The sequence below is a fragment of the Cystoisospora suis genome (assembly GCF_002600585.1).
Source record: "Cystoisospora suis strain Wien I chromosome Unknown contig_6600, whole genome shotgun sequence".
Classification (NCBI taxonomy): Eukaryota; Apicomplexa; class Conoidasida; order Eucoccidiorida; family Sarcocystidae; genus Cystoisospora; species Cystoisospora suis.
In genome coordinates this window covers 948-16013 of record NW_027159387.1, presented here as the reverse complement: position 1 = coordinate 16013, position 15066 = coordinate 948, and the positions used below count along the sequence as shown (strand labels likewise).

Sequence of the window (15066 nt, the reverse complement as noted above, 5' to 3'; positions counted from 1 at the left end):
TTCCTGACCGGTGTCCATGAGCTTGGCTCCTTGAGCTGCCTCGGGGTCGCTGGCTTGTGAGCCTGTACGTTACATACACGGAACTACGCTGAACAATCTCCGCACACGGAGACCCCCCAACTGCAGCATGTAAAGAGCCTCCCGCTCCCTGCTCGCTTGCTACGAAGCGTTGTGCTGTTGCTCCCTACGGGCTGCAACATACATGTAAAACTGACGGAGCAGCTAGCATTTCGTCAATGAAACGGAGGACGGCAGCTGTCACCCTTTGGCAGGCCTCTTCAGTCCGCGCTCCCTCGGATTCTTCCCTGGTGACCAGCGTGGCCCGAAGCGGGCGAGAGCGGCCTCCTCCAATCTCCACAGCGTAGACGCTGCTCCTTTCCGAAGCCGTCCAGGACATATTGCCTTGCCGTGCCTGCACTACCGAAGTGTAAGTGCGACTGAGGCCCGCAAACGCAACGTCGGCCGTTTAACGCTACGCGACGTCTCCGGCTGAACCCAGCGAGCACCCAGGCTCACTGAGGACTGTGCGCAACGCAGCTTCAACGTGATAACCACGCATAGAGGAAAAATGCGTTACCTGGCGAGACTCCTTGACGATTCCGAGAGAATATCCAAAAAAAAGAAAAAAGAAGAAAAAACTGAAGAAGTAGCAATGAAAACATATCAGTGAAGTACGGAAGTCGAATGCCGCCGTGTCCTGCAGGAAAGGATCCAGACTTTCAAAGACTACCCAATACGTTGTCTTAACAACGTGTAAGAAAAACACAGGGAAGCGCTTGCCGAGGGGGCCTGACACTACGGAGAACTTCTTCAGGCTGTCGAGATGCTGTCGATTTCAGTGCGCCTCGCGGGCTTTCCCCATTCGTTTCAACAGGTATTCCAGAAGATGATCTTCTTTGTCTTGCTCTTGCCAGGGGCTGCCCGCCCCCGCCAGAACTTCGAAGCAACACAGTTGGGCCTGTTCGCGCCGCCGTTTCCTTTGCTGGAGCGCTGCATTCGTGTCCCCGTCGTCCTCGACTGGGTCCCCGAAGTCGTCCACGTGAAAACCAGAAACACAACGCAGCTGCTTTCGGCGCTCGCCCCTACCGGTGTATATGAAAGTTCGGCGAAAAACACGGGTATGTACCTCTCTGGAACACGCACACCCGAGAGAGAGCCCCCCCCAGCGTCTATTAAAGATCGAGGCCGCATCTGCTCTATTCGACCTCTCGTGCTGTTTTAATAACTGAAGGGCTTGCGGCTCCGCTGCCCTCTCACGTTCCGCTTTGCGGTTATCGGCAAAAACTTTAAGCCTCTCCGCGAGATCCTCCAGGTAGAGGCAGAAATAAGCTCGCCTCTTCGCCCAGCTCACGGAACTTCGTGCGTGCACGCTACGCCAAGCGCGCCTCGTTTCACTGACCGACTTCGGTTTTAGCTGTTGGTCGCTTACACGAGTCAGGTTCCCGAACTTCAGGTTGGCTTCGCCTGGCTGCGGCCGAAGCTCTTGTGAAGCAGCGGTGGCTGCGATGTGTCCCAGCCTTCCTGTGCCTTCGCCTCTAGATTCAGGCACTCGCCTTTCGTCTCCGCAAAGCGGAGGAGACTCTTCTTGGCGATCACCGGTCGTCTCTTCCCCACAGTAGTATTCTCCTGTACTGATTGGTTCCCTCTCTTCGTCGGAATTTCTCTCGTCACTCGTCCGCGCTTCTCGCACTCCAATATCTTCACCGGAGCGATTCTGTCCGGTGAAGCGCTGGCGAAGTTTGTGCCACGGTAGCCGCGAATCAGCTGCCAGCCTCCATAATACGTCGTCCTGCTGCGCAGATTCAATCCTGTGTTGTGCAGCCCACTTACAACCTGTCTGCGACAAAACTCCCCTTTGGGCACCTCTAACGTCTGGAGCCTCCAATGCTGCAGACCTCTCACCTTTGTCTTCCCCGTCATTTGCCACCGAGCCTCTTAGTTCAGCGGTTCTGTCCCCCACGTCGCTTTTTCTCACAGCACTCTGGCGCCTCACCGCGACGCACACCGCCTTCGCCCCCCTAGAGAGTCGCGATGCAGTGATCCCGCCATTCCTTATGCGATACTGCGTGTGGCGCTTCTGCGTCGGGTATGCAGTCTCGTAAGCTATTCTAAGACTGCGTCTCCAAGGCAATTCTGTGAGAAGCGGAAAACTTCCTTCCCACATCAGTGTAGCGGCATTAGCTGGACTGCTGAGGGCTCCGAGGTGCTGTCTGTGCTGCCCGCGCGCTGGCGACTGTATGTCTCGTCCACGCTCGATGTCTTCGCGTTGCGGCGCTTTACACAATTGTCCCACCCACCCGGGATGAATCGCCGAAGTCTGGTGCCGAAGGACCGAGCCCGATAAGAATTCCTGTGTTTTTTGCGACGTCCACTCAATAAGCTCTGAAGCCACTGTCTCCGTACAGTGAGGCCGGGTGGTGTTTTGCCGCTTGCGAAGACCCCGGCACCAAACTTCCTCCGTATTCGCTTGAAAACGACCAGGACTTCTTCGGGTCGACGCAGCACGTGGCACGTGCCTGACGTCCCCGGTCTCTGTCGCGCCCTCACAGCTGGCAGTACTCCGGCAGCCACTTCCAGGACCCGTGACCGAAATCTCTGAAGGGAAGATCATACTAAATGGCCCTTCTTTCCATTCACTCCTCCGCAGAGAGTCCGCTCAACGCAGACGATCTCTTCCCAGTTGGCCGGAGTATGTCGATGATTGTTTCTTGACCGCCCGTCACCTGAAGTTTGTGTCTGGCTCCGATCAGAGCGTCGGAGATCCACGAAAGTATTCTCTGGGTTCAAGGCCTCGGAGAAAAAGGCCGCGCCCTGGCACGTGTATTCTTCATCCCAGCTCCGAGAAAAGTCCCTCGCTTGTGTACGGCTGTTGTTCAGTTATACCACACAGCTAGCCTGTCTCAATTCCCCTTTCCGGGCATTACGGGTGCCTCAAAGACGGCCCCGTGTAGCTGATGACTGAGCACCCCAGGACAAATCGATGAACAGAATGAATCACGACCTTCAGACCGGCGACGACCCCCACGTAACTAATGACTAAGCACGCCAGGACCCATCGATGGATATGGTGGGTCGGGAGCTTCCTTCGCAGCATCCGCGACTATAGCTCTTTCTCAGGCGGGGAGTTGTCTGCGGCGAAGCGAAACACGCCGCCCTGATGGCGTGTCTTCTTGCATTCTCGTGCTTCTAGCTTCAGGATACCAACAGCAGACAAGAAAAGAAACACTACTCCCGGGTCGAGGCAGTTCATTTACTTGTTCGCCAGCCTCATTGTCCGGGACCATGATCACAGCTTTCCATCCTGCGCCGGTAATGTGAAATACTGCACAAACTCGTGTACACTGAATTGGCTCTCAAGCCTTTTGTCCGCTTCTAAACTTGTCGGAGAAAAACACATGGAAGCCGAACAAGGGGAGAACCAGAAACTCTGCTGCAGCTGTGATTCCTTTGTGGTTCGCCCCTCCTGACAGACCCCTTCAATCAGACTCTGTTGTACCCCGTACGCAGCCGCACGTAGAAGCACCTGCCCGCGTCCCTTCCGCCCGGAGGTAGACGCGGAAGGCCTCTGTCAGTATCCACGTACGCGCGAAAAGCCGCGGGAGCGCACTGACACCTGCTTGTCGTTTCAGCTTCTTTACCCTTGGAGCTGTCAACTAGCTGGGGGTGGCCAAACGAGTAAGCAAGAGTTTTAAATCTGAAGAAGTGCCGAAGAACCAGATTTTACTGCGTCAAAAAGAGAAGAGAATTGAAATGCATCACCTGATGCCCGATCCGTCATCAAGACCAAGTAACTGCCCACTTCCTCTGACGAGAGAGGCACGTTCACTGTGCTTTTGAGGCAGTCGTCTTCGCTCCAGAGAGGCATTTCCGCTGCGTGTGCGACGCTGAAACAAACCATCAGGGAGACCGAACAGGCGCAAGGCAAACAAAACTGGGCTTGTCAACATCCAGAAGAGGACTGTGCTAAGAAAAGCACTAGGGTGAAGAAGACATTCGTGCGTTAAGGCAGACTGCAGGCAGCTCCTAATGCTTTCTCGCTGAAAGTGCGTCTGCAGCACGATGGCAGTGCTGCAGGTACAGCAGCATAGCAAGGTCACGTAGCAGTGTCCGCGCTTCACGACAGAGGCTTGAGACAGGGTGAAAGAATTGAAACGCCAAAGCTAATCTCTGGATCGAGCCACCCACCACAGGAAGCGGGTTTCCCTTCCCTATATGCGTGCACGGCGACTGTGGGTCATTCGCCGGATGCCGATTCCCCTGCCTTAAACAAGGTCCAGCGAAATAAATCACCGCACGGATAAATCCTTCACAGAAACCCGTACCAAGCGGGGGAAGATGCTGCACGACTTCTGCCCAATATCTCGCTCAATGAAAGCATACACCTGCCTGAAAGCACACTGCGCAAACAGAAATGCTAGGACAATACGGTCCGAAGCTTGCGATGCCTCGCAAGCGTACCCAACTCTAGGCCTCAACGGACTCAAGTAAAAGACGCCGATGCCACAAGTTGTAAGCCAGCGAAGAACGGAGTCAATCAGTCGAAAGAACGTGCCGACCCCGACGCTGATGAAATACGCTTCGTGTCTGCTCTCTGGAGGCAGACTCATAGAACCTCCTCGTCGTAAACTCTCTCCTACAATTACAAATAAGAGGTGAAATCACACAGGAAAGAAGTTTTAGCGCCTGGAATATAGATCGGGCGATGCCCAATCTTGTCTGGTGCTGCATCTGACGGTGCCCGAGCCAGGTTCGGGCGACGCGCATGCAAACCTGTCGCCTCTTCTTCATAAAGAAAGAATTTTCCTATCCGATGATTTTCCGGTACATACTCGCCGGTCGTAACTAAGAAACCTACCGAGTGTCTTCAAATTCTGAAGCCCGCTTCCTTCTGCTCTTTCGTGCGCACGGGTAATAGTCGACTCTTGTGCAGGTCAACGTCCACTGTTGGGATTGAAAACCTGAGATGTTCTCTGGTTTGCAAGCCAGCTGCCCGCGTGCGCGGTGAGAGAAAGGTTGCCTCTTTTTCTGATGTACATTCCTAGTAGCACAGCTACTTGCCGTATAAGTGCCACAGCAGTTGAATGTTTTAGCACGTCTTTTACTGCATACTCAGAACCTATAAGCTGCATCAAGGTATTTCGGGTGCAAAGGCTTCCAGGACCTTCTCAGATGTTGCTGCGGTTCTTGCGGCTTCTTTAGAGGCATTCTGCTGCTCATCGGTTTCAGTCGATGACCAAACGTGTCGACTAACTTTCTTCCTTTCTACGGAAGAAGCTCCTTGTTTTTCGGTGGAAGCCCGTACTGGAGGGCTCAGGAAGTAGGAGGAGGTGTTAGGCGTTCTTTATCACACGTGTTTGCGCCCTGTCTCCTCCGCCGTCTGCGCTTCACGGCTCCCTCCCCCTGTGTGACCTACCGCGCCTTCGTGGCTATTTCTCCCGAGGACAGTTGTGTTCTTTACCTTTCGAGGTGGGAAAGGAGGAGTTTGTTGGTACCTGGTTGGTCGGTGTCGCGCTTCAACAGCATGTCTGCTCGGAATAGGCTTTTGATTGAAGTCAGAGAGGCTCAGCGCCTCAACGATCCCCAGGTGCAACTTTTTGCGAAGTAAGGATTCACCACTACCCCGCTATGGGACTGACTGGCCTGAGAACTGTTGCTCAGAGATACAAAGCCGCACCTCCGTGACCGATGAGAGGCCGGTCACCGAGTTTCTCTGTAACCCACTCGTGTCCGTGCGCCTTGCACTTTTTTGTAGAGGTGATCGCACCGGTGGATATGGGGTTCTCTCTTTAGACGTGTGTGGTGTAGGGAAACAGAGGTAAACGCCCGCATACGAGAGCCTCGCGTGCTCGTGTAACGTGCTGCAGCCCTTGGTACGAAAGCGAGTGTGGTCCAGGCGATATTCGTTCTGTGTGTGTGCTGCTTCTTTTGGCTTGGGGAAAACAGCCAAGAAAACCTCTTCGAGTGGACAGCTGTAGTCGCTGGTCCAGCGGAGTCGCCGTATCAGGTGAGCGGGCAGCCCTGACTTGGCTGTCGTTGCTGCCTTGTTTTTTTGCCTTCACCTGCGTGTTCGCGTGGCACTAGTAATGGTGCTTTTGCCGTGACAGCCATGTATGTTGGTGTTACCCTCCCTGGAGTCACCTTTAGGGGTGCCGCTGATCTTTCCCCGTGAACGGGGGACTGTTCACATAGGCGCCGAGATTAAGTAGATTATGAAGCCAGGCCCTTTGTTTGTAGAAGACTGAGTTGCTAAAAGGGCAGGAATCTCTCACACCTGAGTTGAGGACTTGTGTTTAAGCTCTGACTGCTATTCCTGTGAAGGAGACATGAAGATGACTACTCTGTCGAAGGCCTATATGATCGGGAATAAAACGGAGTAGCGAGGGGATTCGGCTAAGGTCCTTTGTTCCACTCCCCGTCCTTCCGTCAGAGGTGCTTGCTCGTGGGAGAGGTGCACGTGTACGGCCGCACGGGACCGCAGTGGAGGGGATTTTGGAGTGCAGTGATCGTATCGGACTCGCGTCAACCCGATTGACGCTCTCGTGGATACTTGCCTTTCTTGTGTAATTGTTTTTCACGTCATGCAAAACTCACTTTTGCATCGTTATCGTCTGCCATGTCGTTGTCATCCTCACTACCCGAAGATCTCTGTATAACACGGGAGGCGTCTGTGGCAGTGTTGTGTGTTTGACTGTGCTTTTGAAATGAAATTCCAGAAGGGAAAGTGGAAGCTGCGTCTAACTTGTTCGCAAACTTATCCACTTACGCCTCCAACAGTGACTTTCCTAACAAAGTGCTTTCATCCCAATGTGGACTTCCGCACAGGTAATCGCGGCAGTGACAACTCAGGTATTCAGCAATTGGTATCCCGTTAGAGGAGGGCAGGTGATCTTTCTGCAACGCATCATGTCGCGATGTCGTGTGAGTTTTCTCCGCACACCTGAATCTTGTCCCCTGTGCGCGTCTGAGATTATAGTTGTTCGGATGTGAGGAGGGAAAGAGAGCTGAATTCGATTTCGGTAGTTGGTGTAGCATGAGACGCCGGACAAAGACGGCAGCTCCTAGTGTGCGCATGCTGTCTTATGCCGGCGCGTATTGCATCGAAGTCAAGGCGACGGACAACGAGGCGAGCAGCACCGCCTCGAGCGAGGCGTCCACATTTTCGGTGTCCCGATGCGCTGGCGGTGAACTGTTGATGTGCACTGGCCAGCATCTTGTTCACACGGTAGTGGGCTGCTCGGTCGTGCGTGGGATACGCCAACAGGCCCCACAAAAAGAAAGGCATAGGCAGGCCTCCAGTCAGCGTTCGGTGTTTTCACTGTGTTTTTCTGTTTCTCCTGTCACACCGGGCACCTGCGGGACCGGCGGTATACCTGGAGTGAGCGAAGGCCTTTCTGTTGTGGTAGGTGGGTTTCCGTAAGCAGGGTATTGTTTCTTGAAAATCTTGCTTGTATTCCTATCCACAGGGAGCTGCCGTTTTGTGGATGTTCAGGTGCTGTCTGCCTGAATATCTTGCGAGAAGGCAGTTGGACTCCGGCATGGAACCTTCACTTCGTCTGTTTGGCGATCTGCGCCCTGCTCGATCAACCTAACGCCGACAGCCCATTAAATTGTGACGCAGGTGATTCTTGCATTATGTTTGGGAAAAGGCTACCCGGATGTGCTGCTTGTCCCTTGTTCTAGGAGAGGCGGGCACGTGTTTACTGATACGGACTTTTTCTCTGCGCACCTGTTGTGGGTGAATCTGGTATGTGCAAAGGATTACCGCAGACGTGTTGAGAAAAGAAGGCCAAAGTCACGTGGTATCCTGTCCTTAGTGTCCACTTTCTGGCAAGCGGATGTCGATCGGAATCGCCCGGACCATTTTGCAGTGTAGCGTGGCTTGATCCATCGCCTTTATGTCTGGCGTTTGCTGTTGGACAGCAGCGTGGATTCACTTCGACGCACTGGTTCCGCAGCCGTACTGCGGCTTATTGCGTGTCTGTATATTATCTCCGAAATCTTAAACAGACTGGCATTAATATCTGATGTGTTGTGTACGTTCTCCGTTCACGGCTGATTGAAGATTAGCTGCAGGTTCTGCGAAGTGATCGTCACGAGGACTGAGGTTGTGCCTTTGTCACACTGCAGGCAACCTCATCAGGTCTGGTGATCTACGGGGCTTTAAGTCGATGGCTCGGATGTACACAACTGAATACGCGAGCGGAGAACTCTCTCCACCCTCCGAAGCGGACTCCGGTTGAAATCCGCTTTGAGTCTCAGCTTCGGAGCATCGAAGAACGCGCAGGACTACCGTACCTGCGTGTGCTTCTAGATCGAACAGTGGGCACATCGGAGCTTCGGGTTACTTGGGCTTTCGTGGTGGATGTCAGAAGCGCGGAAACAAGAAGCCGTGAAAGAATCACCTTTGAGGGAATTCCCAGCAAAGATATGATCACCTGTGTAACTTCGGACCTGAAATGTTATGCGAGGGGGAGGACCCGATTGGCAGGGGAGCTGAGAGCTTCAGCTGCTTGACAAGGTCATCGTGCTCTGCTGGGGACGCTGTGGGGGCTTTTTGCGAAGTGATCCAGTCTGAAGCTTCGGGTTGGCTGCATGTCGCGGTTGCATGCGCCTTCATGAAGAAACGAAAGCGGTAGTGGCCCGCATCCGGGGATAGAACAGTCATGTTTCTTCAGCTGGTGCCACGGACGTCTGAGCACCCTCTGAGAAGATTCTGGATTGAGGTAGCTGTTGACAACTCAGGCAATTGTTGGCGGCCAGCGATGTGTGCATTTGCGCTATTTGCTTCTGCAAACCACCTGTGCAAAGGAACACCGGTCCTGTCGGGACTAATGTCTCGTCGAGGGGTTTCTCGCCTGGAGACAGTCTCTGCCATTCTACAGGTGCGCGAGGAGCAGCGGATTGATAACACGGCTGATACTGCGGGTAGAGGTGTCATTTTCTCGCAGCCTATTCAACCTTAGAGCCAAAGAAGAAGAAGCGCTGTGGGTTCTTCTTTTCGCGTGGAATGAAGCAGGCAGCAGCTGTTGGCCGCGTTAGGTCCGCTATGGGAGGCTGGACTGACAGGAGTCCAGAGCGTATCAGATACTTCTCTGTTTCATGTCGTAGCTGTCCGATTAAACGGGCTCGGTTTTGCTATTCTTGACAACTAGCCCGAAGCCGACCGTTTCATACTCCAGAAAAACCTCGATTCGTGCGCAGTGACGCAGGTACGGATTACTCCGGTGAGAGACGCTGGGTGACGCGACTGTGTACTCGCTCGCCCCGCTTTCATATATCTGGCGTAGAGTGGTCCCGTCATATCTCGCCTGGACGCGTGGCTTCCGAAAGCGCTGCCGAGTGGCAGCAGAGCCAGTCAGAGGACTCGATACACATGTAACACAGGAATCGTCCAGCTCGTAGCCGTAGCGCACCAGAGGGGAGCGCGACGGGGAGGCTGAAAGTCTTGAACTGAGTACTGTTTCAGCTCACCAGCACGTACTGGCCCCTCTTCTACAGGCGATTTACGAAGACTGTATGCCAGCGCTGGCGTGAACGAAAGAACTTTGCGCAGGCGCGGCGGCTCTTTGAGCTGGTCGCGGCAGTGTACAGCGGACAACGAACGAGGCAGGAGCTTCAATGAAACGCGCTAAGGGGAGAAGTGGGGACGTTACGCCCGAATACTCTCGGTTTTGTTACAGGGGAGGAAACTCAAGTTATCCCAGGGAGTAATTTAGTATTATGTAGTTCACCCTGTGCAGCCTGACCGTACGCAGCCGCGAGTCTTCGTGGGACAGTGAAGTGTATGAGATTTTGAAGCTCTGACGGGCAGGTAACTTCGAACCGGAGTTCTTATTCATTTTAGTCGGGACTGGGTATCAGCTGTCGCGTCTGCCACTGCATGGGGAAGAGGTTCTCCAGGGGGATCGAATGCGGTCGTACGGCCTGTCACGCGCACGCACACCTCCCACGCACCACACGAGCGTCTTCAGAACATCCTAATGCGCAAAAACAACTCAAACTATGAGAAAGGTGTCTCGGATCAGAGCAAATTCGGGTTTTTCCTCTAAAAAGAAAAACAGAGCATGCTTTTCGGGCTGATGTATTCGTTACCTTCCGTGTCCATTCTGACCGCGAAGGAAGCCGCTCTAGATGACGGGGCAGACCGGAGATCCTGACGTGAGCGCACATCACCAGACGCGCCAGGCCACTAATAAGCGATTGAAACGGTAACCCTGCCGTAAGACCTTTCTCGGAACACAACGATAACGTAACCAGGAAAGCTGCCACGGGCACGAGCTGCTTCATATCGCCGAGCCACGGATCCCTTGTCACCAGCACCACAAGAATGCCGTCGGAGAGACAAGAGGGTCCTGGTCTCCAGGCAGCGTTGATTAGAGCTAGCACTCCTAGTGTTCTAGCAAACTGTGGTGGCCGGACGAACAGTTCGTTTGTGGAAAGACACACAGAGGCCCACCATGAAAATGTCGCTGTCGTCAAAATCGTCTCGGAGACCCTCATACCCAAACTTGTCTGCGAGCTCTACAGCCATTCCGAACCCGGACTTCGAAAGACAAACACAGCGCACAGGCAAACGGCAGATCTTCCAGCTTCTTTCGCAGACCGCGCTTCGCCCCGCACCACAGCGTGTGTGCTACTTGGGCCTTTGGGACTGCCCGCAGTCCCGATAGATTCATGACTGCTAGTTGACCTTTCCCCCTGGGAGTGGCTGCCGGTGCACGGGATCTTGTTCGGTGCGGCCCCCGGTTTACGAAGAGCAGGAGCGTCAACTAGCTTGTATCGACACCCGGCCAGTCGGTTTCACGTAGAACGGCGGTCTGCTCGCCACCGACTGTATCAGCTGATGGAATACCCAGGTCTTCAAAAGCCAGCCTTGAAGGGTAGGGGTTGCGCCACTCGCAGTGAAACAGATTCAGATGCCACTTTCAGCCTTGCGTATCTACGCCCAGCTGCTGCTGGCAGCGCTACCCTTAAGAATAATCAACCCAGACAATGTCACGGCCTTCTGGAGTTGGATGGTGTAGCTGTTTACTTGTCGCTTTTGTTGAGATCTCTCCTGGTTACCGAGGATTTCGAGTCGCCGAAGCTCCTCTTTCGCATTGACGTCTGCCCCTCCAGCACGGGGATTCGGATCTTTCGGGCACTGGTTTGCCTACACAGCGCAGACACGGCAAGACGCATGTGCTGACTGTCTCTCCCGGCGAGACTGAGCAAGCACTGTCCATGACTTTTTCTGTCCTACCAGTGTGATGCCACAGGGAGGCCCTCGGTCCTCCGCGATGGGGGCAGATTATAATCAAGCCAGAAAGACTGGGACTTTGTGTGCCCAACGAAACTGCTTCTCCAAGCCATCCGAGATTCCGTGACATTCCCTCCTTCGCGATCGTCATTCGCAGCTTCGTTCAGAGCGGCACTCGCATGAGGAAAGGAGTAGGCAGGGCGGACTGACCAAGTGGCCCACTTCTTTGCAGGCGAGGCAAAGAATACTCTGGTTCCTAATCTTCTGCTCCGCCTGCGAACAAGAACATGCATGCAAACTCGGAAGAGAGTATGGCTGTACAGTTGACAGGCGACGGACTGCGTGCTGGGGTGAAGTGAGTACACGGACCGAAGATGTGCGTGAAGAACCGTAAACTGGCAGCGCTTTCTCCTGCATCTGCGAACGGCGGAGTCAGCAAGACGTCGAAATGCTTACTGCCTCTTTTTCTAACTTCTCCTCGGCGTCCAATTCTTCATCGTCATCTTTAGACTCATGCTTGCTGAAACGGCATCCGGGCGCGTTTTTTCCGAGTTTGCCGCAGCACCACCACATTTCACCGCCATATTCGGAGTGATGAGTCCGGCAGCTCCAGTTGTAGTTCTCACTTTCCTCGTAGTCCTTACCGCAATTCTTGCAGGTTCTCTGCTGCGCTTCAAACAGCTTGCGCCTCGCCCTGAGACGGTGCATCTCAAAAGAGAGCATTACAACGACAGTTGGACCGGGTCATCCACTTTTTCTTTCACCGCAGTCGTAGACCCCCGCCAGCGGTCAGTACTTCCAAGGCTATCAGGAACGACAGGGCCCTTTCATTTCCCATACCAGAGGTGGTGCACTGGTGTCCGAGAGGCGATCTGCCGGATCTACGGAGGTAACCAAGTGTGTAGACGGCGTTAGGTCCACTGCACGAGCTCTGGAGAAGATGGACCGCTGACCGGGGTCCCCTCAATGTTTACTCAGTAGCTCACGGGACGCGGCTATACGTGCCGGCCTACCTGAACCTGGCAATTCTCTGTTTCAACTTGTCGCGGTCCTCCATCAGCTCCTTCAGCTGTTTTTCCAGTTCGTCGCGCTCTTTCTTCAAATTTTCCTTCTCTTCTTGCTGCTGAGCGGTGTCCTTGCTTACCTGCTGCCGGATATCCTCCAGTTCCCGCCGCATTCTGTTCGCCTCTGCCTGGAAGGCAGCCAGCAGAGGTATGTCAGGCAGTGATCAGCCAGCGCTATGAACTACTCTTAGACAGTACAGGCAAAGTTCCACGGACTATTTCCGGGAAGCAGCATATGCTGCCACGCGACTCTGCGAGCGAGCCCGGGGCAACTGTATCGAGGATACCGATGCATCCTGTTCACCGGGGAGAGGCGAGCTGATGCGTTAGTTCCTGGCTTCTCCCTCTTACGGTGAATCTATCGCGTTGAAGGGTCAAGTCCTTCTTGACTTCGAGGAGGCGCGTGCGTTCGCTGGCGAGCTTTGCACATTCGTTTTGTAAGTTGGACGAGAAACTCTGGATGTCGTCGATGTGGGCTTTCGAAACAGTCTGTTATCAGCAGCACACAGTTCAACTCTGTTGCGGCACTGCACATGACTCGCCACACTCGGGCCTGTGCTCCGTGCCCGATATTATCATCGGAGAGAAGGGGCTATTATGAGGTTCCTTATTTCAGCCCAGCCTTGCTCCGCTCACCTCTTCAAAGAGAAGACCGTCCTGTAGGCTTTTCACGGTTGGGAGATCTTTAGCTGCAGCCGACAGGCCCCGGACCTGTACGAAACAAGAGGCTAAGATATTTCGCAGCTCTCTCTCATGGCCCTCAACTGTATGACACTTCTAGAGGCGTAGCTCCAGGTTGACATAGGCTTGGCAAAAAGCTCAAACCGTGAGGTGGTCAGTTTGGTTCGGGGTCAGCGCACCTCTGAGAGTACATTGTCTCTATGGTCGACGGAGCCCAAACCGCGATTTAGCAGGTAGGACGCGGGGAGGCGGCACACAGTTGTCTCCAAAGCCACGATCGTACCTGCTCCGTCAGAACCTCGTGCTCGTGCTGTAAAAGAGCTGCAGTGTTTTGAGTCACTGTGAGTTTTCGACTGAGCTCCTCGTTCGTCTGCCTCAGCTCGGTAACGCACTGAGAGAGCCGACTCTGCTCTGCCTGATGTTGTCCGATCAGTGCTTCAAGCTGTTGCAGCTGCCACCTAAGTGAAGCACAGTCGTTCTCTGTCTGCGTAATGTGTAAACGAGAGAAAGACTCCTGCACGCAGCAAGTGAAAGCGGACTCGCCAACGGCACCGTGTGCAGGCGCCGGGACACTGTTCGTCAACTCCACTCACGCACAGATGAGGGTCGTGATAAGCTGCAAAACCTAGCCGCAAGGTGAGCTGTGTTTCCGAGTTTGTTTCTCACCTTCTGCTTGGTCTGCTCCAGCTCCACTTTCAATTTGCCCAAGGCAGATGTCGAGGCCTCCAGTTTTTCTAGCAGCTCGTTCCGCTCCGTCTCTGACACGTTTAAGTGGTGCCGAAGGCTGCAGATCTGCTCTCTTGCAGCCTGAAGTTCGGTGAGTAGAGTATCGCTCAGCTGCATTTCAGCGAGGACTGCAGTCCGACTGGGCGCAACCGGGGACGCGGACCTCGGCGTCGTTCCTCCTTGTGCTCCATGCCCGTCCTGAGTCTGCAGCACAGTCGGCGATTTCCACACTGGACACGCGAACTCTACAGACGCTTTGAAGACTGCCCGTCATCGATGATGGGAAAGCAAGATCGTTAGACGTGCGTGGCCGGATTCGTATGTTGGCATCGTAGACGCACCGCGGTGTGTATTCAGGTCTTGGCAGAGGTCTACTGGCGATGGGGGACGGAGTGGCCCAAGCTACTTGTGAGTTGCTGGCACTCGACTGAGGGTCGGCAGCCACTTTTGGAGCCATTGGCTCGACTAGTGAAGCGTCGTTTGTTGTCTGGACCGCCAGCAACGTCACACGTACTCAAGCCAAGAGAGCCCGAGGATCGTTGGCTTCCACTGGCTTGCTGCACCTCTATACCTTGTGACTGACTGGCGTCCCCAGTCTCTCGTGGCGCTCCAGTTCCTCTTGTTTCACACGGTGAACGTCAAACATGGGAAGTAGGTACTTCCTCATGACCTGGGCCGCCTTCTCGCCTGGCAGGAACTGCACGAAGACGGAGCAGACAGCGGCGAACGCTGGCCGTCGACGTCAGTTTCGATGCCATTTGGCCCGGGCGAGGCTGAGTGAGACGAAGGACTGGTGGGACGAGGGCTTCGCGCGAGGACAGGGCTGCCTCAATGCCGCAGTCCACCCGCCTTCTTTCTTGCGACTGAGACAGTCCGATGCGGAAAGCCGTACAGATGGGCTGTCTCCATTGCGCAGCATACCAGCCCTCGCGCTCACGCTCTGGTTTGCGTCATCGTTTAGGAGCGACTCGAGCAATGATAAGGCCTTGCTATCTTCGGGCTTGCATAAGACCGGCTGTCCTGTGCTCGACGGGGTGAGCTGGAGGTCCGCCGCGCTATCTTTTTGCTTATGGCCTGCCGTCGCGGATGGCAGCGGGCCAAGGAATACCTTGTCCGTGGAGAGAAACCGAAGGCCCGGCCTACGAGCAACCCACCGGTGACTCTGCGACAGACATCTCATCTCTAGCTCGTTGGTCGTGAGGAAACAGTGGGAGATGATGGGACAAGGGAGGTGTCGGCCGACGATCAAGGCGGACTGATCTATAAAAGCTGACCTAGAAAAGCTTGCGCCGCCCCGCCGGCCGTAGCGCCGGTGACGCGCCTGGTCTCCGGGTGCCATAGGAGCTTCCTAAGTCA

The 15066-nt window shown here is 54.5% G+C and overlaps 3 protein-coding genes across 3 annotated transcripts; 1 reads left to right on the top strand and 2 right to left on the bottom strand.

Moving 5' to 3' along the window:
* Positions 1–585: 585 nt before the first annotated feature.
* Positions 586–4885, bottom strand: CSUI_010051 (uncharacterized protein). Its single transcript, XM_068070158.1, has 2 exons — positions 4323–4885; positions 586–3884 (listed from the first exon to the last, which is right to left on the bottom strand). Exon 2 carries the CDS (start codon positions 2609–2611, stop codon positions 836–838), a length of 1776 nt encoding a protein of 591 aa, XP_067917868.1. The 5' UTR covers positions 2612–3884; positions 4323–4885; the 3' UTR covers positions 586–835.
* CSUI_010050 (ubiquitin-conjugating enzyme) lies at positions 4796–8761 on the top strand. The gene is made up of 5 exons (XM_068070157.1): positions 4796–5601; positions 5944–6004; positions 6714–6822; positions 7490–7618; positions 8128–8761. The coding sequence occupies exons 1-5, from the start codon at positions 5522–5524 to the stop codon at positions 8238–8240; spliced, it is 492 nt and encodes a 163-aa protein (XP_067917867.1). The 5' UTR covers positions 4796–5521; the 3' UTR covers positions 8241–8761.
* Positions 8762–9770: 1009 nt separating this feature from the next.
* On the bottom strand, positions 9771–14784 carry CSUI_010049 (ankyrin repeat domain containing protein). The gene is made up of 12 exons (XM_068070156.1): positions 14648–14784; positions 14282–14407; positions 13651–13908; positions 13268–13498; positions 12940–13014; positions 12655–12792; positions 12253–12431; positions 11696–11933; positions 11033–11152; positions 10457–10543; positions 10093–10153; positions 9771–9924 (listed from the first exon to the last, which is right to left on the bottom strand). The coding sequence occupies exons 2-12, from the start codon at positions 14375–14377 to the stop codon at positions 9836–9838; spliced, it is 1572 nt and encodes a 523-aa protein (XP_067917866.1). The 5' UTR covers positions 14378–14407; positions 14648–14784; the 3' UTR covers positions 9771–9835.
* Between the last annotated feature and the right edge of the window lie 282 nt (positions 14785–15066).